The sequence below is a fragment of the Electrophorus electricus genome, chromosome 17, assembly GCF_041902795.1.
Source record: "Electrophorus electricus isolate QZ-2024a chromosome 17, ASM4190279v1, whole genome shotgun sequence".
NCBI lineage: Eukaryota > Metazoa > Chordata > Actinopteri > Gymnotiformes > Gymnotidae > Electrophorus > Electrophorus electricus.
This window is the reverse complement of record NC_137513.1, coordinates 7,236,368-7,260,000: the sequence shown is the minus strand read 5'-3', so window position 1 is coordinate 7,260,000 and position 23,633 is coordinate 7,236,368. Positions and strand designations below refer to the sequence as shown.

The window sequence follows — 23,633 nt, the reverse complement described above, 5'->3', positions numbered from 1 at the left end:
TCAGTTAGGGTTCAATAACTTGCTGCCAGCTGAAACAATCACCCATGCAGTAATTATCCAATGGGAGACTCTTACCTATTTGTTTAGTTAAATCCAGGTGGTGACCTTTTTTTTTTGGCCAGGCAGTGTGTGTGTGTATATGTGTGTGTGTGTGTGTATGCACGTATGTATGTAGGTAGATAGAAAGAAATTCTGGTGTCTCTCTGATTTATTCCAGAGACTGGGAAAGAGAATACAAGAGAAAGTGCATGCTCAATAAAATTGGAGTATGAATGAAACCCGGATCCTAATGGGGTAGTAATATTACCACAGAGCATACTACAGGGTAGGCTTATAGCATAGTGTTACTATAGTAACACCCTGCAGGGGAGTGGGGCAATAGTGAAGTTGTGTTATAAAGCACACTGCAGGGAAAGGGATAACGGTGTAGTCTTATAAAGCCTACAGCAGGAGAGGGGCTAATGGTGTGGCATTATAAGGCAGACTGTAGGGGAGGGGTGTAATGCGAAGGCCTACAGCAGGAGAGGGGCTAATGGTGTGGCATTATAAGGCAGACTGTAGGGGAGGGGTGTAATGGGAAGGCCTACAGCAGGAGAGGGGCTAATGGTGTGGCATTATAAGGCAGACTGTAGGGGAGGGGTGTAATGGGAAGGCCTACAGCAGGAGAGGGGCTAATGGTGTGGCATTATAAGGCAGACTGTAGGGGAGGGGTGTAATGGGAAGGCCTACAGCAGGAGAGGGGCTAATGGTGTGGCATTATAAGGCAGACTGTAGGGGAGGGGTGTAATGGGAAGGCCTACAGCAGGAGAGGGGCTAATGGTTTGGCATTATAAGGCAGACTGTAGGGGAGGGGTGTAATGGGAAGGCCAGAGGACCCCGCACTAAAGTGGACCACTCTCAGCCATTGTGCGCAGAGGTAGGGTAAGACCCATGGCACGAAACAGCAAACTCAGAACCCCATCGCCCAACAGGCCAGGGCTGTGGGGATGGGCATACTTGCGGTCGGTCTTGTTGATGAGGTCTGAAACCTGCTGCAGATATTCTCTGGCATACACAACCACCGGTTCAGTGTCGTTCAGCTCCAGAGGTGAAAGGGCAGAGGTCAGGTAGTCCAGCCAATCCACAGCAGGGGCAAGTGCCTAAAGATGGAAGAGTCAGTACAACAGTTCCTCCAAAAAACTGCTGACATTACTAATGAGGACAGGGTGCCGGCAGGGTTGTGGCTTGGCATTATGCAAAGGAAACTTGCCAAGTTCCCTTCAGTGGCATTTATTCATAATCATCCATAAATTTTGGGTGAAGTCACCCTTTAAAAAGAATTTGCAGTCATCAAAAGAATAAAAGCACCGCATATCTGTTTCACAGCTGTGGGCAAAAGGCCTGACGTGCCAAAAAGCCCAGCAAAGGGTAATGAAACTCTGTTAACATGGCCCAGTGTGACAGCTGCTGCTGCGAGAATATTCTAGATGTGCTGGATAGTGAGTGAATGAATAAAATGGCAAAGACCTAGATGTAGGAATATTCAGTGGAGTCATCTTAAATGGACATTACTAATCCCCTGGCTTGAGGGCAGAATTTAGCTCATGTTTTTTACCTGACAAAAGCAAGTGCTATTCAATGAGATATTATTGAAAAGCAGCATTAAAGGAACACTGAGAATAAGATGGCTTAAGATAAGATTGTCCAGAACACATGTACTGAACCTCTCACAAACAACATACATCCTAAAAGACAAACAAGCACACGCACCACCATGTTTGCATTCCAGAGGGCTAGACAATTCCAGCTTCCCGGCCCTTGGGGTATATTGCACTGAAACCCCCATCTTAAACACACGTACGCACGCACACACATATGCGTGCATGTCCTTATATCCTTATATCCCAGCATTCATGCATACCACGATAGAGATGGTGATGTGATAAAAATCCTTGCTTTTCCTATGGGGTGACACAATAAGGTATGTATCTTAATCTAGTTAGTAAGCCAGACAATTGTAGATCTCTTTCAGGAAATATGCGAACAATAAGAAATGTATGCCACACGTGATCTGAGTTGCAAGATGGGTGACGAGAGAAGAAGCTCCATCCAGAGGCGTAAACACACGGCCAGCTGGAGAACAGAAGATCACAATCCGCAGATGCACCAGAACACCAAGGCATCAGATGAGGTCAGAGGTCAAGTGGAGGCGGGCTGGCACTCAGCCGAAGGCTGTGATGGTCCTTGGCTCTTCATTAAGCACAAGAAAAAAAAAAGTGCCATTCAAAAAGACGAATAACTCTTAGTGTAATCTTAATCTGTAAATCATATAATGGGTAGAACACAGGGAAAGATCCTTCAAAGACCATTTATGAAATGTAGGGTAGTTCTGTCTCATATTTAAAAGCTGGCTGCATTAATGAATGTTTATAAGAAAGAAAAGGAGGACACTAACATGCAAAATAAAAGTAGCACAATATAATTCAAGAACCAAGAGATCTAATTCAGACCATTAAAGGTAGAGAATGAATAATCAAAACGATGGATATTTTTGATAATTCCAGTGAAAAGCTGAATTGTCCATTCCAAATGTGCCAGGGTTCAAGCAGCCAAAAACCAAACTATTCAAATTATAAGATGAATTGAAGCAAACAAACAAATAAACTAAACAAACAACACAGATATGTGAGAACACGGCCTCCGTCAGACTTTATCGGTGCAGAAAAAAAAATGTTGCTAAGGTTTGGACAAATGCCCTTGGCAAATCTTGAGAACGTATTTACGTCAGTGCTTCAGCAAACCATCCTCTTCCGCCTGGTCTTGACACGGCACATTCCCAGGCCAAAGCAGCCCACAGGGAAGCAGCCATCTTGCTTCACTCTAGGTGTTGCGCTTGCCATGAACACGGCAAAGAGAGTATGGAATCCCTTTTAAAGCCTCTGGCTCTTAGTCTCGCTCTTAAAGTGATCCTCAGACAGCCAGAGAAAGTGAACCGAGTAAACTCGTTTCTCATTCTTCTGCATGCTCCATTAAATAGAAGATAAATAAATTAATAAAACATTTGTTACTTAGCAACTGTTGCCATAGCAGTTGTAGGCCTCTACACAACAAAAAGGTTCAGTGTAATTGAACACAATTACTGCAAATAATGAACACAATGTAATTGGGCACAATTACGGCAAATAATGAAGTGATACAAAAAGAGATACATAACACGGGAAGGTGGAAACAATATTGTATGCAATAGAGGAAGGTGTGAACAGGACAAGCTGTGAAAGGATAGAATACTGAATGAACCAGGGAAAGGACACAATGTCTCTCTCTAGAGAACCAATCACAGGCAAGAGAGAGAGAGAGATTGATTTTATGCCATTACTTGTAAACAGGGACATCTGCTCTATGTATGCAGACCACAGTAAAGCTGCACCATGTAAACACACTCCCTCTGCCTCCCTCTGCCCCTCTCCTTCACACTCTCGCACCTGCAGCTCAGCAATGGTGATCTTGTGATAAATCTTCTCCTCGTCCCTGCGCTCGTCCTGGGGAACCGTGATGTTGGCCAGTGCTGTCTCAAAGTCCAGAATCTGCTGCATCTGGCTCAGCGTAGAGTTCTTATCTCCTCCTAGCAACAAGCCCAGCTCCACCATGTAATCCAGATAAGCCTTCAATACCTTAAAACACACACACACACACACACACACACACACACACACACACACACACACACACACAGACACACACACACAGACACACACACACAGACACACACACACAGACACACAGGCCTTTGTTTCTCTACCTTTCAGGGCATGAGATCATTTGCATTTTCCACATGTTTTTTCCTGTACGCAATAATTCTAACCTTAACCTCAATTACCAAAAAGATGTGCATTGCCCTTCCATTTAAAAAAAACAAAACAAAAAACAAAACAAAAAACAGCAGCTATCGCTGTGTGTGCATTTTTGCTGGTCCTCACGATGTAGTTTACCACAGTTTTTTCTCTAGTTTTCCTACATACTCAGGACATCTTGCATTAAAAGCGTAAGGCCCACTTCCATGCACACACACACGCACACAGCATGAGAACTCAGTCTGGGTGTGTGTGCGCATTTATGCTTTTACATAAAACACAATTCACTCCATAAAGCACATCAAACCAGCCTATAGCCCTACAAAAACATCATCCCGAAATGATCAGTGTGACTGCTGTTTTTATGCAGCCATCCAGTTATGCTAAAAGCTAGAAACAAGAATCAGCTTGCATAGCCTACACGCCAAGCACGTACCAATATGTTCTCCTTCTATTTTAACAATATGGAAGTGCCTGGAACAATCTGATGTAGTCAGGTGGTTGCTACTCCTATCAAGGAGTTTTGCAGAATAACTATTTAACACAGATCTTTTCCCCTTCACTGTATCTGACATTATGCATTGGTTTTCTAGGCAACAAAATAATTCATAGGCCCTCTGATATAAACAGACCAGCTACAGGATATCCTTGTATCTTTTGGTTAATTTTAGTTAATTAACCTAACCAAATGGTACTTATGACTACATAAGCAGTAATATTTGCCATCCATATGAAACATGTGCTGTACTAAAACAAACACTTTGCACACTGTTCCTAGCCAAACCCATCCGATTCGGTGTTAAACAGCAGCTGCCAGCTGTTGAGGGCCAACTCAACATCAATATTACACATGCGATATGGTAATGCCCATATGCAAATGTATTTGTCATGATGCTCTGCCTGTGTCAGTAGACGAATGCAGTTCTGCTTAAGTACAACGGTGGAAGCAGAACCAGAGCAGGCTAGTAGTCCCTCGTCTAATTATAGGCTCCAGAACAGGGCACTCCAGTGCTGCTGCAGGAACTCCTCTGTTATAGTGCATGCTAATGAAGGTGTTGGGGATGATATGCTAACGAGGTGAATCAGGCTCGTTAGCGCGGCAGTGCAGAGCAGCCTACCTTCTCGTTAGTCTTGTTGAGGTAATAGTCCCGAGAGGGGAGGAACAGCCCAGATTGGTCCACCTGGCAACAAAGGTGCACAAACACAAGAAATGACAGCGGTAAGTTTGCAGCAGAGTAAACAGATGAGGTTAAATGACAGAGCACTCAGCACAGCAATAAATGCTTCATAGAGAAGCATCAGGGTTTGCCAATCCTGGTTATTAATGGGTTGTAAATCTCCAGTCCTCTTGTTATCCAAGCCGCATTTTAGCCAACTCCCTCTACTAGCACACCTGATTGCACACACTGACAGAGCAGTCACCAACTCAGAGGTTCAGATCAGGGAGAAGTGTGGTCTGCATGCAAGCGATCAGCTGGTCCAGGGTGCACCTGAATGACGTTGCTGTTGGAGTTTTTGGGGTCCACGCTGACTCCCACCGTGAAGAAGGGCTGAGCTCGGTAAGGGCCAGATACTGTCTTCAGCACGTCCATGAAGTTATCCTTGTCCCAGGGCTCAGTGATGTTCCAGCCTCCTGTCTGAAAACACACGCGCGCACGCACACGCGCGCACACACACACACACACACACACACACACAATGCTGCTTCAGGTTTCTTCATCAAGCCCTGCATCACCTTGTGCCATGGAGCAGGCAGTGATGTTCTACTCCAGGACCGGAGAGACCAGATCACAAGCCTGCCTACACCTCCTGGCTCAGAGAGGTTTGTTTCTGTGTCTCTGCTCATGGCAGTGAATGACTATATCGGGTACGATACAGACAGTCAGTCAAACAGTCAGAGAAAGGGAGCACATGCATAAGAGAGAGAGAGAGAGAGAGAGAGAAAAGGAGGGGACGGGAGAGGGACAGAGAGTGAGTAAGGGTGTGAGAGACAGAGTCAGTCTGTACTGGAGGCCTCTCAGCAGCAGTTATGTTGCTCTCTTCCTCACCCCCTCACTCTCTTCCTCTAAGCAATCATTTCTCTCCAGCAGACAGCCCTATGTGTGGGGAAGGCTTTCAGCTGGACTCCCGGCCAGCCACGTTTGACACTGCAGTTCACTTTCCCACGAACAGCATGTTTTCGAGAAGGCCAGCCTAAAAATGGCTGACTAAAGTTCTACATTTGCATGACATGTGATGGCAGGGTCACAGAGAAAGCCTGTTGTTACCCTGCTATAAAAATACACAGCTTTTAGCTGGATGAGTTCTTAGGTTGGGTGCATAATTTCTAATGTAAAAGACAAATTAAGATGAAGCACGCGTTATACAACTCAAGTGCCCGCAGAAGAATCTGGAGGCAAGGTACCATTAACAAGGTCGTTTGTGTCCAAGTTAATTACCTGTTATCTGAAATAAGCCATAGGCTATGAGACTGCTGCAATTTAAGAGGGCACCAAAATAAATGCATCTTCTTATTGGCAAAACAAAACCTTACCTTGTGCTATGTGGCCCTTTTCAAATTAGGAAAATCTACTTCGGCCAAAATGCTATAAGTGTCTCTTTAAGGTCAGCGAGTTATAAGCCCTCTTCACCAAAAGGGGGTGCTAGAGGGAGTCTCACCTTAGTGATGAGGTCAACAAGCGGTTGGGCTCCCAGCTCCTCGATGTGCTGCTCGTTGAGACAGGACAGGTAGTAAAACTGTGCCTTCTTCTCCGCCTCGCTGCTTGAGTTAAAGGTGCCATTCTCTAGCAGCGGGAAGAGAGGCAGACATTATTAGTCCATCTCAGATAGCCGTCGTGCGAATGCTGTACACTGGAGCACATTTCCCGCGACTTCACACCCATCAAGAACATGGGGCGTGGAGATGCCTGTACTGCAACCAGTGTAGTAATATAGCAAGTAAGCAAAATAACATTTAAAAGAGAATAAAAAAGATAATTCAAAGGAGAAAAAGAGAAAATAAAAAGAAAAACTTACTGGAGAGTAAAAAGCTAAGAGATCAAGAGAGACAGAAGAAACCCGGAAGGAAGGAAGGAAGGAAGGACTTGATTGGAAGGCCATGTCAGGGTGCTAATGGAGCAGAGGAGGCTCTTAGACCCTGGGGGGGGGGGGGCGGTGAACCCAAGGAGTTTGGAGGGAAGGGTCATGGGACTGCCTACTTCTCTCTTGCCCTTCTCTGGCTAGCTGACAGCCGGAGGCCTCTGATTGGTTCCCGGCAGGGCCATGCCCTGCGGGGGAGAATGGCAGTTCGTTCACTCGTCTACTTAATGTGCTGTAGTCAAGCACAGCTCTCCGGTGACAGATTGCAGACCCCACTACATCTCCAGCTCAGCGGGCCAGTTCAGCTATGACCTGAACTGGCCTGGCTCTCATTTGTACCCCATGCTACAAAAAGGTGGGGGGATCCAGCATCAGTGTCAGTGCTAAGCTCCTTCTGGTGAGGAACAGTGCAAGTCCCATCATCAGCACCGCTGGCTCATTTCCTCTAAGTGCTTCCATCATGGCAAGGCCTCCTTCAAACTCTGAGAAATTACCTTGTGTCTGTATTTGGGGAGTGTGTGTGTATGTGTGTATGTGTGTGAGAGAGAGAGAGAATATAACTTGTGCTAATTCATGTGCTTGCAGAGCAGAAACAAAAACCAGAAGGAGGGGTGTTGTGTGCGAAGCTAGTAGCAGCTGCTCTGTTCTGCCCTCATCGGTCTCTCTCCTCTATCTTAATTCCATTAGGTTGCAGAAGGTAGAAATATTCTGGTAATAAATTTGCAGGCGCTCAGTTGCAGTCCAATTACCAATCAGTAAGTATGGTCCACTGAAGATGAGCTAGAGTGGGGAGGGAAGGGGAGAAGGGAGTGGAGCAGGCAGGGAGGAGAGGCGTAGAGGGGAGTAGGGAGGGGATTATGGATGCGAGGAATAGCGAGGGCAGAGGAGAAGCGTGGGTTGGATGTGGCATTTTGCTCTACTAGCTGAGCACAATTCTAAACCACGCTGGCTTTACAGGATTCGTTTTGTCTCGTTTTGTGGATAATAGATAAACGGACCGATCACATCAGTGCAAAGCCTCCATATGGCTCTCTCTGTCTCCGAGAAAGAGTGTGGTGCAAAAAGCCTTCCATGCCACCTTTCACCTGTCCCCTCGCCTCACCGTTCACACGCCTTCCCTCCCAGTGCAGTCACATTGCAATTCCACGGGTTCTCCATCTGCCGATCTAAAAATACTCCGCATGCCCCTTTTATGCGCCGCCTGTACCTACTCTCAGCACTGGCTGGAGGCAGTGGAGGATCATCACTAACACACCGCAGGGAGGGGGAGGAATACTCCACTCACTGCACCATGCTGTCCATCTGTGAGGGTTAAATCCAAGCTGGAAACCATCACAAACTCACTTACATACCTGATCGAAGCATGTCGTTTAAGGGACACCAACTGCTTACTGCCAACCTTTAAGGACAGAATTCTGGGTATAGTAAAGCATATGCAAGATATGACCAATATGGATAGCCCCATTTTTACATAACTTTTGCTACAACTGTAAAAACATGAGGGAATCCATTTCATCTTGTCTACCTTCTTCACAGCCAAAAGAAAGCTGAAATGGCTTTACTAAATACACGTAGCACATCTGAACATCTGTTGGTGACATTTCTATAAGCATGGAAAAAAAAACAAAAAAAAACACCACCACGGCCACAATTCCACAGTCAGCGTCACTGCTTTATCCAGTTCTTCTCAACTCATTAGCGTTTGTTTATTTGTGTATGTAAATACATTCGTTTTTTTTGTCCACTGACATTTTCTGTACTGTACAAATGAACTAAACAGCTTTGAATCCCGTGAAATCCTATGGGACGGCAGACCATGCGGTCAGTACTGGTGCTGAGGAGTGCCCCGGGGGAGGGGGTCTGTCCTTGGGAGCGTGACGCTGCTCCAAACTCCTGGCTTCTGCTCAGCTCCTCCCAGTGCTTTGGCACCTCCCCCTGGTCTGCTCCCTTTTACTCTAAATAAAATGCTGCATTTTCAAGCTTAAATTTTTTCAATATTCTTTAACATTTTTTCACAACAAACTGTTAATACTCTACCCATAAAACCAAAAGCAACCTATTGTTTTCCTCAACAATATCTTAAAAATTAAATGCAGAAAGAGTTGTGTGGTGAAATGATAAGAATAACAGCACTGACTGCTGAACGTGATTTCAAATGCTCCAGAAAACACCAACTCCTCAAATAGATGCAAGACATACAGCCTGCTGGCACCCCAATCCCGTCTCAACGCAAAAGCCACTTACTGTTATCCAAATCTTTTTCTTGCATAAGTGCATCAAATCACACCAACACACTTCTCAGACACATCGCCACAAGATGGGCAGCAAACCAAAAAGCCTCCTGCGAACTAGGAAACACGGTGGGACGCTAGTGACCGAGTAGTGGAAGCTAAGGGGGAGGGTGTAGCGTGACGGAGAGGTGCTCCCGCTGGAGCCAGAAAGACAGAGTGGAGGAGGAGGGAAGAAAATGTCGTTCAAGGTAACGTGAGAAGCCCTGATCCCTGCTATCTGCAGAGAGAGAGAGAGAGAGAGAGAGAGAGAGAGAGAGAGAGAGAGAGAGAGAGAGAGAGAGAGAGAGAGAGAGCGAGCGAGCGAGCCGGCGTGTTCCCGGCTGAAGTGAAGGCTAGGGCCGTCACACCAGCCCCAGGGAGTTTAGGCACCTCGTCAGCTTTAACAGATTAGGTTGGTTTCGGATTGTAATAGCTACTGGAAAAGTTTCCTTGGTTAACAACTTAGACTCGCAGCTTGACGAATTGAAGCCTCAACATCAATGCATTACAGCATTCATTACAAGCCACAGCAGTATATTAGCAAGGCATTTTGTATTCAGATGTGCTATATTTACCTGTTATATGCTCTGACGTACAATGAGAGACTACAAAAACATGATTAATATCAGCCTGGCATGCACGATGACGAGCTATGAAAAAATTATTATTGTTAGTCTGACTATTTTATTTTCCTATACAACACAATGTAATCCCATATTGGCAAGTACACCCCGGCGTACGCTAGTAAGTTGAAAAGGATAAAGGACTATATGACCATGTGTGTATGAGGAGCAGGGTCATCCCTCACCCAGTAGGTGTTTGAGCACAGCCTGGTTCTGGTCCCAGATGCTGTTAAAGGTACTCCAGCGTGAGCGCCCATCCGGGAGGGGGTTCTTGCGAATCCAGCCCCCGCATGCATACTGGTAGAAGTCTTGACACGGGTCAATGGTGCGGTCCAGAGACTCCACAATCTTACTGGCCACCGTCACGCATGCCTCTGTCAGACACACATTCCGTGACGGATCTGTGGAAGAGGTCAGAAATAATCATAGTGGTACGCCTTGCTTGGAGCCAACTTCAGAATTTCATGGTTGTGAAGTAAGCAAACAGACAGTACTAAATGAATAAATAAATAATTGGCACTTACATAATAAGAAATTCTAAAAATATATGCAGAAATCTGTTGTCATGCACTACAGTCTAACCTATGCAACAGAACATGATCTTGAGGCAAGTAAATCTGTACGATTAGCAAGATATGTGCTCTCTTTTGGGTGCTTCATTTAGTTTTATGGCTTCATTTACAATTTAGCTTTTATTGCTTTTTAATTTACCCTTTTTTATCTCTATCCATCCATCTCTATCTTTCTATTGCACTCACTCACTCACTCACTCACTCACTACTGGCCATTACTTCCAGCTACAGCTAAAACACAGTTTCCCAGTTCTGTCCCTGGAGAACTACCACCCTGCAGCATTTCATTTCATGGCATAAGGGTGAGGGAAATGATATGTGTGTAACGCACCTCTGTTGTAGTGGACGCCCAGAGTGAGCGCACATCCAAACAGTGCCAGCAAAGAGGCCAAGAGGAGACCAGCCAGCACCACCTCCAGCTGGGTTCTGCGGCCAATCGGACCAAAGAACTGTATACCACCCTTCCGAAAGCCCACCTGAAAACAAATGTGTACATTATTTCCAAGATATGTTTAAAAACAACAAAAAAATAATCACTATAACCATATCTATGATTACTCTTGTTATAAGAATCGGGTGCCCTGGGTGCTTAATCTGTAAAGGTGTGCTTGATCATTAATAGCCAGAGATTAAAGACTAAGACCCAGGAATAAAAATGGACATACTCTGCTTTATAGTATTTCACCAGCTGCAGGGTCCTGTGCGCTGAGAATTTGTTGTTCTGATTCAGACATCACTAATTCCACTGACTCCTTTTTCAGTTTTACCTCAGAACACAGCTTCCCTCAACAGCCGTTTTCTGGTTTAAATATAAAACTATAGTATTGGTTTTAATGTGGCGCCAAGGTTGCTGAACTGCAGAAATAAATGGACAACTCAAAGCCAATCAAAATTACTGACTACTGCAGATCCAAGTGCAAAATTAACCGCTCAAAAAACTGACACTCACCCTAAGATGCAACAGATCAACGACAGGCGGCATTTTACTTTAGCGTGTCACACTGCCACTTGCACCTTTGGCTTGAATATATGTAGTTATAATTAGAAGCTTAAAACTTCAGAGTAGAATTATTTGTGATCTTGAATTAAGTCAAAAACAAGTGTAAACATACTGTCCACCCAGGGACAACAAAAAACAGTGAGACAGTATAGTTCAACAACTGAACACAGACCAGATAAAGACATACTGCAAGCAGTTAGTGAGCGGTACAAGGATAACTGCAGCTCAGCAGTAGATAAATAGAACAGGCCTCAGTAGTTGCTAAAACATATCAATAAAAAAAGCTGCAAATGTGGAATATGTTGCAAATGGTATACATGGAGTTGAAGCAAAGTAAAGTAGATACAGGGTAGGTGGTAATAAAGTAATTAAACAGTAAGGGCAAGAACAGTGTGAAAGTAGGTAAGAGAAATGAAAACTTGGTTCAGTCATATTTGTTGCTCGGTTCCTCGTTTCTGTATGTGGCTAAATTTGTTGATTAGACGAATCACTGGAGTTTCATTCCAAAAGGAATTGGCCAAAGCTGTTCCAAATCAGACACTGTTTACCAAAGCATTCCAAAACACGTTCTTAGATTTGGGTCCACAACAGGAAGCAATTCGATTTTTTTTCCCACCTCCTCATTGCAAGTTTGCTTACCTCACCTAGAACAATGACAAATGGGTCTTTTTTCCTAATCACCTCACTTAGCGCTGAAAACAGAACCGTTAAAAAAAAAATCAATATGAAAAATATGCAAACATGTTTCCAATGAGAATGAAGCAACTACCTTTCACAAACGACTATGACAAAGACAGAGTCAATTCTAGCACCTAAGCAAAACCTGGGTAAAGACTACAACTAGTCTCTCAGCAGTTTTGCTGAGAGCAGACAATGCGAGAGCTTGAATGCTTGGCTGGTTCTCAATTCAGATTAAAAAGCATCCATTTTTGGTATTCAGGGATCGCATTAGGTAATCAGCATTGTGCGATTGTTAATTTAGGGAACAAACACTTTAACGTGATAGCTAGAGCTAACAAGTGAACCAGGTAAACTACGGGGACAATATCTGTTCCTTATAAAACACAGAAGCAGACCGTGCAGATTTACAGTATTCCGGGTTTGTTTTCTTAATGAATCACTTTTTCTTGTCAGAGGAAGTGGAAAAAACAAAGTCATCTTGCTAACGGTCTGAGTATTTAACGTAGTGAACATGTAACGCTAAAGGCTCTGACGATAACGACTTCACTAAAAAACAGTGTCCGTCACACAAATGCTTGCAATAAAACCATCTCACCTGCGGAACTATGACAAAGTGACAAATGAGCTCTCGGAAAAACATGGTTTTACTAATCCCAGAAGCAGCAAGGCGCAGATGCTGAATGCCGTTTGGGTGAAGCTATAGTACCCTTAGTTCATATCACGCACATTACGCATTCTGGGAAAGACAGACACTTTTCAAGAAATTCACGCAAACACGAGCAAGTCAGGAAAAGCCACAGGCGCGTTTCACTTACATAGATCGCTGTCTTTACAACGCCGCCTGTGATCACGAGTTGAAAAATGTCTGCTTTTTATTACTGACTCAATTTTAACATTCATAAAACACGAGTCGAAACCTAGAGTTATTTGCTCATGTTCATTCAGCTCTCATAAATAGTTTATTGTTATGTCACACTGAAGGCAAATTAATGAATGGCATTTATGACGGCGCGCTATGTAGGGCAACAATTTTTTTTTTGATACAACTATTTACTTTATTAATGATTTGGTAATTACATATTTTGGAGATGGGAGATTATTTTGATAAGAAATTATGGATGTTATAATTTCAATAATGGCAAACTATCATGTCAATTCTAATTTAGGCCATGCATATCGTGAATCACAAAACATGCAATACCCACTATCAGTTATTTATTTACCCTCACATACAGTCCTGGGAAGCTATGCCAATGACTTCCAAATGCCTGTCTAAATGAAGTGTCTGCATTACTTCTAACTCTGGCCAAATTAAACTTCAAAGAGGAACACAGCTCCGGTCGTCACCTCCATGGGAACTGACAATATAAGGCTATCATCGCTGACAGAGATGACCTGTAAGTCACAACCATTCACTGACCTCCACGCTGTCTGGAGAGACCGCTCCATCGACAGGAATGTCTGCGCCCTCCTCCTCCTCAAAGGTTGCACGCTTGTAGTTGGACATCTGAAGGGAGAGGCACAGCCAACAGTGAGCAACATCAACGCTGCGCTGCACATTATTACAACATCAATGCAGAAGCCAATATTAAATGAGCCACGGTGGATGATTCAGTTTTATTCTCAGAAGAGGTCAGCACAGAGAAGGAGGGAAAAAGATAGGAATGGAACAATTGTTCTTCTCCTTCACCCCCCCCCCCCCCAAACACAAATGGAACTGAAGAAATAGCTGCTCTGCCCCTCAGGATAAGAACTGAACAGAGCCAGTGTCAGAGAGACACAGAGAATCTCTGACGCCTCATTTCTCCTCAGCCCCCTCATTGTGTTGGCTGATCCCAGGGCCACCAGAGGAAAAAAAACTATTTATTTTCACATGTACCTGCTTGTGCATGTACCCACACACACACACACACATTTTTTCCTAAGACTCAAGTCACTCTTTCAAAGTTTTCACACGCTGTCTTCTGTTAAAATGCGTCTCACAGAGAAGCAACTGCATTAATGGTCTTGTAGAACTAAAGAGATGGGCTTTCCTGTTCTTTGTCAACACCTAGAGCACAGCTGATTAGCAATACCTGCCAGTCCTGTACTGCACATGATTAAAATGGTGGGTTTCACAAGACTGGACTGCTTAAAGGCACAGAGATCTGTAGAATAAGTTTTCTAATTACTAATGCCTCAAAAAAGAGACATGGATGCATATGAGCTTCTTAATCTTCAGAAATACATACCTCAGGAACTTCCAATTTATAAAAAAAACCCAAAAAAAACCCCAGCACACATGCCTAATAGCAATGAATCTCCTCTTACTTACCATTAATACATTGCAGTCTGTGTCTAAGTAGTGACACTTGATAGAGAGCAGAAGTGTACACTTTTCCCCTCTTTTTTCACACTGAATATTGTGACTGGAAAAAAACAAGTGGTCATGAAAATGGGGGTGGGAGGTACATATTTCAGTGGCATGTCCCACCAAGGCTGTTAGTGGACTTATAGTAAGAGGAGGAGCACTGCTTCTGAGAGCAGAAGCGATAAACCACGCTTTCTTAAAAGACACTCCCCTCTTGTCTCTATGGGAACATCCGAACACACATTTTGAGGTAAAAACAAACAAAAAAAATGGAGAGATATTTGTACAAGCTGTAACCACATCACAGTCCAACTGTACAACCACTGCAACATGGTAGGCTCCAGGGTGAACTCCTATCTCCTATTGGGTATCGACTACTTGTGGGAGGTTGCCGAATCTATTAACAGCTGCAGACTTATACACACAAGCATGACCTGACCCCGAACAGGGTAACTTCTGCTTTAGTCTCAGCCAACCGATTTACTCCCAGTCTCTCTCTCTGACGCATTTCCTCGCATATTCAGTCCCTCTAGGTATCTTTCTACCCTTGTCTATTTCTATATCTTCCCCCATTCAGAGAGCTCTGCTCTCTCACCCACCTCCTCTCTCAAGAGAAACTTGTGTGACTCAATATTCAGTCCATTTTTAAAAAATATTTTTGCTGCAGGAGATCCTTCGAAACTCCCTCTTGTATTCACCAAATTACCCCAGGAAAGGTCAAAAAGCAACACTCTGACTCTAGACAATCATTTGAGCCCCCATGTGACTCTCTCCTACTCTCTCATCTCCTCTCTCTCTCTCTCTCTCTCTCTCTCTCTCTCTCTCTCTCTCTCTCTCTCTCTCTCTCTCTCTCTCTCTCTCTCTCTCTCTCTCTCTCTCTCTCTCTCTCTCTCTCTCTCTCTCTCTCTCTCAGAGCCCACCATTCCATGCTAAGGAACTGTTTATTAGAGGCTCTTGAGACTGATGCTTCCCATAACTATGGAATGCTGCTTCTGGTTAACAGTTTTTGGAACAAACTTGAGGAAAACTTTACCACACATGCAAGTGAGAGGGCCTGTGAGGTGTGGCAAATTAATGCCACTAGCTAACAAAATAAATTCCGTTCATAGGCACAGATACACAGTAAGACACACAAGCACACACACACACACACACACACACACACAAACACCTCTGTCACACTGTCAAGCCTCATGGTTTCAAAATGAAAACAGTGCAATTGATGTGGAAGTGACTTCATACTTGCTTGAGGTTTTTGAGCTAATCTGGAGTCAATTCAAGTCTCTAGTCCTGAGGGCCCCCAACTCCACCCTGCCCACAAGCATTATTATTATGAGTTTCAGTATGATTGTGTGTGTGACTGTGTGTGCAAGGTTGTGCATGTTTGCTGCATGAGTGAGAGAGCACAAGACAGACAGAGACATCTGGCTCCATAACTGCTTCCTCCAAGGACGGACTACAGTATGTGGTCAAGTAGGCACAGGAAGTCAGCCAAGGTATCCCCTTTATATCAGCAAGGTTGCCATCAACCCTTCACCAGTCAGGATCCTAAACATCCCACAGCACCAACCCCCGCCCCCCCAGAACCATGTCTTTGGGCACACTGTGAATGTTGTCTATGGCCATGTTGTGTCTGCTGTAATCAGGTAGAAGTACAGCCCATGTAATCTCAGTTGATGCCCCACCCCTGATAACATGTCCGTGCCTACCCTCAACTCTTAAATTTCCGGACGAAAGATAATGCGGCGGCCCACCCCTGCCCATATCTGCATGGTGTACACCAGGAACTGGAAGCATAGTCCGTCGCGCATTTCCTGTTATCTTTGCATTTAGTGGGCTGAGGCAGATCCCGTGTAACTGGCATTTCATGGAGAGAGAGGCGATGGGACAGGCAAAGCTCCCCTCTGGAGTGCTCACGCTCTGCTTCCTCTGCTCTGCTCTACTCTCCCTGAGCACGTCCCCAGGTTGCTGTGACAACAGGGATAGCCCACCCCTCTGTGTCAGCCCACTCAGGAAAAAAAACAACAACAACATGCGAGCCAGGCCGTCGCAAATTAAAGCAATGTGTTCAACGTTTTTTTCACAGGCTGCCGGACGGAGCAGGGATCGCAGGAACAGCTGCTGGTGTGTGTGTGTGTGTGTGTGTGTGTGTGTGTGTGTGTGTGTTTGTGTGTACAACAGCAATGAGTTTCCAGGGGGAACAGAAAGAAAAAAAAATAAGGTGCATGTCCCATTACGGGAAGAGCCGACCGCAGGGCAACACCGCCTGCATCAGCGCAAACAACAAACAGATGGAGTGGGTGATGTGGACTGGGGTAACTGACGAAGGCGCTGAGTGGAGGCTTGCCCACACCCCATCACTGCACACAGCTGCAACTCCACTTCTAAAGGTCTTCTAAAAGGCTTTTATATCAACAGGCATACATCAGCAGGATGGAGGAGCAGAGAAGCAGAAAGGAGTGGAGAGGAGGAACAGAGGAGCAGTAGAGAGGAGGAACAGGAGCAGTGGCGAGGAGGAACAGAGAGGAGGCCCTCTAAGACCTGCCTGATGTGCAATTAAGGTATGTATAGACTGCTGCCATGGCTGCCACACACACACACACACATAGATACCAGCACATATTCAAACTAACTGCAAACTTTTAAACAGAGAACAAGTATGACTTTCCATTCTCTGTCGGGAATGTCTCGCTGGAAGGCAGAGCAAGCCCATGTTCCATGTTGCGTGTACATCATGTGTAGTATGTGTATGGGCTCGTGTATATATGTGGTGACAGTAAAGAGACTGTCCAAATATGAGACAGTGTTTGTCTGCTGGGAGAGGAAGGTGGCGGGGTTAATAGGGCCTTGCCTTACGAAGGGAAGGGAGAGGTTTTCCCAACTTCCAGTAGAGGTATGGAACTTTCTCTGCATGGAATGCAATTGTTTGAAGTGGTTTCCGAAGGAGTATTTTTAAAAGGAAGCAGTATGGTAGGGAAAAGCTGGCATAGGCCAACCTCTGCCCCTGATGAGTTACAAATACCCTGAACTCAAGCCCCCGAACCAACTGAGAGAGTGTGAGAGAGGAAACCGAGAAAGAGCACTGGAGAGAGAGAGGGAATACATTCAGCTCAAGTCCTCATGTAGTTACAGAGCAGCAGTGACTCCAAGCAGTAGCCCTTGGCAGAGTTGGTATGCAGGCAGAGGAGAGCAGCCAGCGCAAAGCTTGGGCACAGGTCAGGCACAAGGCACCGAACAACAGAGACAATCAAGAGGTGACAGGAATTAAGGGCAGTCTGAATTAGAAGGAGGGAGACCGGGAGAGTAAAGGAGTGGTTAGGACCTCACCACAGCTTGTCTCTCCAGCGAAGGTGCTTAGACGTTAAGACGCCAGGAGTCATGGGCGAGGTCCAAGTCCGAGCACAAAATAATCACATACACACACACACACACACACACACACACACACACAAAGGAACCAGCACACACCCACATGTGCAGACACATCGACACACACCCACACATACTGGCACCTACTGTAAGTAGTTAAACATACACATATATACATGTGCATGTTTGCACATCTTCTCAAACAACCATTCACTGAAGCATTTCTTGAAGGCCTGCATCACACTTGATGACTGACCCAGGAAAAGCCCACTCGCTTTAAAAAGGGAGGAAGTGCACGTCCAACTGCTCATCTCAGGTAGCTGACCAAAAAGGTTTTGAAGTGCTCAGAGTGTTCTGACATTGCTACACACACACACACACACACACACACACACACACACAGACAGAGAAACATCTTGAAATGAAATGATATGCTAAATGTTGAGGGACCTTTCTTCATCTTTATATTTAGTTTGATTTGTATTGGCAATTCACCAGCAGAACAACTATTTGTCTCCAGTCCCCCCCCCCCCCCCCCCCACACACACACATGCAAACGTGATACAGAAAGACTGTCTGATGTGGTGACCAATGGGAGAAATCTCAGAACCTGGTTGACATACATTGTAATAACTTGTTCTAGGATTTCAATGTGTTGAAAAGCCAATCACTAGAGGTGCAGCAATACATTTTAATGCTGACCCGGACTACTCTGTCTTATACTAATTACCAAACCCTCTGTGCAAGTTAAACAAGGTCTCCCAAAACAAGAACAAGATAGAGAGAGGCAATGAGAGAGAGAAGAACAGAGTGAGTGGGAGGACAGACTGAAAAGTGCTGGCCTGAGCTCTCAGTAGTGGCACATAAAGGAAGTCAGGGTTCAGCAATCTCCCTTTCCTCTTTTCTTCAATTCATGACCTCTCTCCTCGCCCCATTGGTGAGACCCATACTATAACTTTCCCTCTCTCTGCATGTCACACACACACACATACATACACACACACACACACACACACACACACACACACACACACACACACACACACACACACACACACACACACACATCAGTCACAGCAACAGGGCTGTTTCTAATGCTCCCACATGCTTGGCCTCCGCAGCACAGCATCTGCCCGTCTCAACACATGAACACATGCTCAAACAAAGCCAGAAGAACCAAGGTCGGTCACAGAGCCTAGCGAACCATTATTCCACACTGCCCTACCTCCCGACACACTATGAGGTTCCACACGCAGCCAGAGTGCCCCTGATCAGGGACGGATCAGGCGGCGAAAACGCAGCGAGCTGACAGGCACCTACCTTCACCAAGTGTCTACGCGCTTACGCACCACAGGCCCACTGCGATGCAGCAACCACCCGCTCCTGCTGATGACCAGAGAAAGACTGTAAACACAGAACCCTGACTGCCAGAGGAGGAGAGAGAGCAAGAGAAAGAGGGAGGGGGAGAGACGGGGAGAGAGAGAGAGGGAAGGAAAGCAAAGGAAGAAGAGAAAGAATGTGTGAGAGTGAACAAACAAATAGTATGAGAAGGAGATAAAGAAAAAGAGAGAGAAAAGAGTGGTCTGAGGACAGACAGGAGCCAAGCTGCCGGGGAGGGGGAGGGGATCGAGAGAGAGAGAGAGAGAGAGAGAGAGAGAGAGAGAGAGAGAGAGAGAGAGAGAGAGAGAAAGAAAAAGAGAGAAAAGGAAGCTCTAATAGCAGAAGTGGCCAAAGAAAAATACATTTAAACTTAAGAAAAGTGGGGTTTGGGCATGCTTCTTTTGGTACACATTATGGTAATAAAGAGCAGAAAGTTCCAAAGAAGGAAACGCCCATCTCTCTACTTAGCTGCCAGAAGCCAGAGAGAGAGAGAGAGAGAGAGAGAGAGAGAGAGAGAGAGAGAGAGAGAGAGAGAGAGAGAGAGAGAGAGAGAAAGAAAGAAAGAGAGAGAGAGAGAAAGAAGAAGAACAGAGAGAGAGAGAAGAACAGAGAGAGAGAGGGAGAGAGAGAGAAACTTTGAAAGTTGTTTTAGAGAGTTTGAGAGACAGTGAGGGAGAGACTTTTGAAAGTGAGCTTTTGACACTTTGCTCCGTCTGCTGCAGTTCTCCCATCTCTTGAAATAAATTTCCCTTGTGAACCGCAGGCTGCTCCAATATTTGTGAGTAACCCAAAACACATATGACTTCGACACAGGAAGCGATTGCGAAACATCTCTGCTTCCGCCATTCATAAAGACTTCATTCAGTCAGCTTGCTATGCTATGAACGCACTAACTTGCACTGGCCAGCAGAGGGTGCATCCATTACGGTACGCCAAACAGAATGCTTTACTGTTTTGGCACAAAGGGCCATTCTGCTGTGGGCTGACAGGCCAATGTGTCCCAATGCAGTTAGCCACTCGGATGCACTTCACACGAGCACTCTCCGCTGTAAACCAACAGGCAGAGCAAACAAAAGCCAGCAGAGCACGCCTCCTTTGTTATGTAAACATTACGTAAGAGACACTGTCTTAATGCAGTGAAGCCTGCGTTGAAACTAGTCACACCGACAGGGTGTATCAGGTACACACGCTCACACACATCGAGCATGTGGGCGGCAGATAATGAAAAGAGGTTTCTTCATTATCCTCCGAGAGCGAGCGCGTGTCCATACACCATTCCCGTCCTATAATCATTCCGCCTTGTTCGCGCCGTCGTCATGATTGCGCTTTCGTGCCCTTCCTGCATATCAGCATTTGGAGAGAACCAGCGAGATGGGGAGAGTTTTGCGCGCGGGGAGAGAGGGAGAGAGAGAGAGAGTGAGAGTGAGCGAGCGTAGCAAACACTATCCCCCAGGGAGCCAGAATGATGTCACTCATGTGGGCAACAAGGTTGCCGTGCTCTCTGCCTGGGAAAGGGAAAGAGAGAGGAAGCGAGGAAAGAGGGAAGGAAGGAAAGGCAAAAAAAAGGTGGTGGGAGAACAAACGCTGGAGGAGCTGGGAGCAGAACGGATGGCTCTGGGGGGGTTTCTTCATCTTTAGAACCAAATACTGTGGAGGTGGGGCTACTTAAAATACCTCACTAGTTTTAGCCCTTTTCAGTCGAGTATTAATACACTAGGGCTTGTTTGGTCTTCACTGATGTAATATCTGAACTCTATCACTCACATTTCCTCACCTCTATTCTGAAAGCACAGGGTCTCAAACAGGATGCCCAGCCTAGACTGCACATCCATCTTGAAAGCAGAGGGTAGCCCTTCTGTTTCTGTCTCTCTCTCTCTCTGACTGGCACTGAATGTCATGTGAATGTATTTGAAGTGATCTTATTTTTAAAAAGTGTATAATTGCTAGTTTGACGGAAATAAACGTCTTTGGCAAAAACCTCTTTCTCTTTCTCCTACTGCGGTGGGTAGTCAACAGAATGCTGAATATCCACAAGAAACCAAGTAAAACCAGAGGCAGTAACATGCTAGAAGAATGAGGAGAATGGGGAAGGAGGTGTGAGAAATCGCACTCTGTTCTAGATGGGGAGCACCAAATGGCTGCGATAAAGGGAAGTGTGCATGTAAGAAGAGAGCACTGCTTGCAAACACAAATGGAGAAAAGCACCGATGTCAGTCACCTTACACCAGGTTTTTAAACAACGGTGTTTTCTTACCTCTTTCATTCAAAGAAAAGCCATAAGATACATGTGCTAAGTTATGTGTGTGTGTGTTTGTCTGTGTAATAAACACAGGACCGTCAAGTCTGCATGTATGAACTCATAAATAATGACTGCTGCATTATTGAAACTTGCCTGTGTGGTGGCTGTGTTAACCCTGCATACACTTCGCATTTTTCTCTAACCCATGACTGATGCCTTAGACAGTGTAGTGCATTAGTCAAATATCCTGAATGGGACACCCAGGCAAACCGCAGACCTTGTCAAAAAAGTGGACAAGTTACTGTGATCTTCGACTCCATCTTCGGCTGTAAAATCCTTGGTGACTACACTCTTGTGAAGGTGAACTGTTAGCTCACTGACCTACAGTGATGCCTGCACACATTTTTGTTCACACACACACACACACACACACACACACACACACACACACACACACACACACACACACACACAGGAAAGTGTGGCTCTCTCCCTGCACTCACACACCCTTAGGCAGGATGCACCAGCCCTCCCAAGCTCTGAGCAGCCCTCCAGGGTCAGGCAGGGGTCGAGGAGAGAGAGTGCACTCCACCTCCAGAGAGCTCCCACTGCACTCTTTCCCACACCGCCACACCCAGGCTGCGCAGAGACTGCGTGAACAGTCTCCCTCTCAGTGACTCAGGACACAAATCCAGGTGGCAAACATGAGCTCCAGCTCGATGCAGAAAAACAGAAGCGTGTTCTTGGACACGGCCATGCCAACACAGCAAGAGCAAAAGCTATAAAGGACCTATTCTTGTGTGTCAGAGTTTACCGTGTCATTGTCTGTCAGGAATGCGGTCTCTTTCAAAAGACAGAGATGGCGTGACTACACGTCATATGCTCCCCTAGAATGGCGCTGATTACCAAACAACATTACTGGCATGTAGCCTAATGAGTAAACCACAGTACACCAGAATCTCAGAACCCATGAAACATAATCTGTTGCACAGAAGGACTACAATATCTATACATAAATTTGATCATTTTTGACATGCACCCCATATTTTCACACAAATTATATAGTCCGACACATCAAACACATTGCATGACTGTGGTTGGTGGTATTAACCAGACCAGCATTTCTAGCTTCACGGATTGTTGAACAGAGTTTTTGAATGGGCTAATCAGATGATCTTATTGACCTTAAACATGGCATGATAGTCAGCAGTAGGCATGCTTGTTCCAGCTTCACCTGACTAGCTTGTCATGATTTAAAGAGTTATCAAAAATGAAAATGAATAAAGTGCATTAAAGAAAATGTCACTCATCTATGACTGGTCAACATGTGGGCAAAATTGGATTGTGGATCAGAGGGGTTAAAATGATGAGAATCAAACAGTGAAATCAGGCAAATCACACATGACTTCAGCTTTGGTGTGCAGAATGTCATGACTGAATGCACCACTGATCAAACTTCACTGGACTCCCTTCCATTAGGCAACACATAATGTCCTGTGTTCAGCACTACAGCATGTGGTCACATCACAAGGGTGTGTCCAAGAGGCATTCACTATTTTCATCAACCATATTCAGAAGTTCTGCACACACAAAGGTTGGGTGAAGTGGAAAAAGTGATAGGTTAGTTATATATAAATACATTTGAAAAGGTGTGGTGATTAATTGATCTGTTCTCAGCCAGTCATATTACTCAACTCATACATTTTACGGAGCTTTACTAAGTGCAATGCCTAAACACAGAAATGCTAAGGCAGTGCCAGGAGTGATTTATTGAAGACAAGATGAGAGGTACCTGTGTGTAAGGTGCAAGGTGCAAGCATGACATGAACAAATATTTTGAACCATAACAATATATTCCATTACTCTATTAATCAACAACAAGTCAGGCAATACCAGATATTCATATTCAATATCAAATATGTGTATTGCAATAGGATAAAATCACGCATCCATGTCCTACCCATCACTGGAAACCCATCTCTATGAAGCACCAGGTTTGAGGTCTACAACCCTCACATCCTCTGCTTACATACATCTGATAAGGGAAGAGTTAGTTAGGACTGTGTAGGTTACAGAGTTATATCATAAAGGATGCCAGTTTTATAACTGTTAGTCATCATATCCATCTACTGTCACAAACTTGTTTGTTGTGCACATTTACACAGACACTCCTTTTCTTTGCACTGACCCACCTACCCTCGTACAATGCGAAGAGAGAAAGAAATCCCTGAAAAGCACTGT

The 23,633-nt window shown here is 45.1% G+C and overlaps 1 protein-coding gene and 1 long non-coding RNA gene across 6 annotated transcripts in view; one reads left to right on the top strand and one right to left on the bottom strand.

The window, feature by feature from the left end:
* The window catches only part of ece2b (endothelin converting enzyme 2b), a 33,337-nt gene that overhangs the window by 7,317 nt on the left and 2,387 nt on the right, over window positions 1–23,633 (bottom strand). For 2 of the 4 annotated variants that reach the window (XM_027005744.3, XM_035533930.2), the window contains exons 3-10: window positions 13,475–13,561; window positions 10,705–10,849; window positions 9,987–10,202; window positions 6,489–6,613; window positions 5,321–5,467; window positions 4,949–5,011; window positions 3,462–3,650; window positions 997–1,139 (exon numbers count right to left, since the gene is read on the bottom strand). In XM_027005744.3, the coding sequence (XP_026861545.2) occupies window positions 997–1,139; window positions 3,462–3,650; window positions 4,949–5,011; window positions 5,321–5,467; window positions 6,489–6,613; window positions 9,987–10,202; window positions 10,705–10,849; window positions 13,475–13,561 (1,115 nt within the window). Of the gene's footprint in view, window positions 1–996; window positions 1,140–3,461; window positions 3,651–4,948; window positions 5,012–5,320; window positions 5,468–6,488; window positions 6,614–9,986; window positions 10,203–10,704; window positions 10,850–13,474; window positions 13,562–14,368; window positions 14,883–19,093; window positions 19,491–23,633 lie in introns of those variants that run through there. The other 2 variants (XM_027005746.3, XM_027005745.3) reach the window with 2 other exon arrangements.
* On the top strand, window positions 16,283–19,478 carry LOC145651878 (uncharacterized). 2 transcript variants are annotated; one of them, XR_014117952.1, is made up of 3 exons: window positions 16,283–16,719; window positions 16,823–16,965; window positions 18,895–19,478. It is a non-coding gene; the product is annotated as an uncharacterized LOC145651878 (long non-coding RNA). The 2 variants fall into 2 exon arrangements; XR_014117951.1 differs by having other exon boundaries at window positions 16,283–16,965.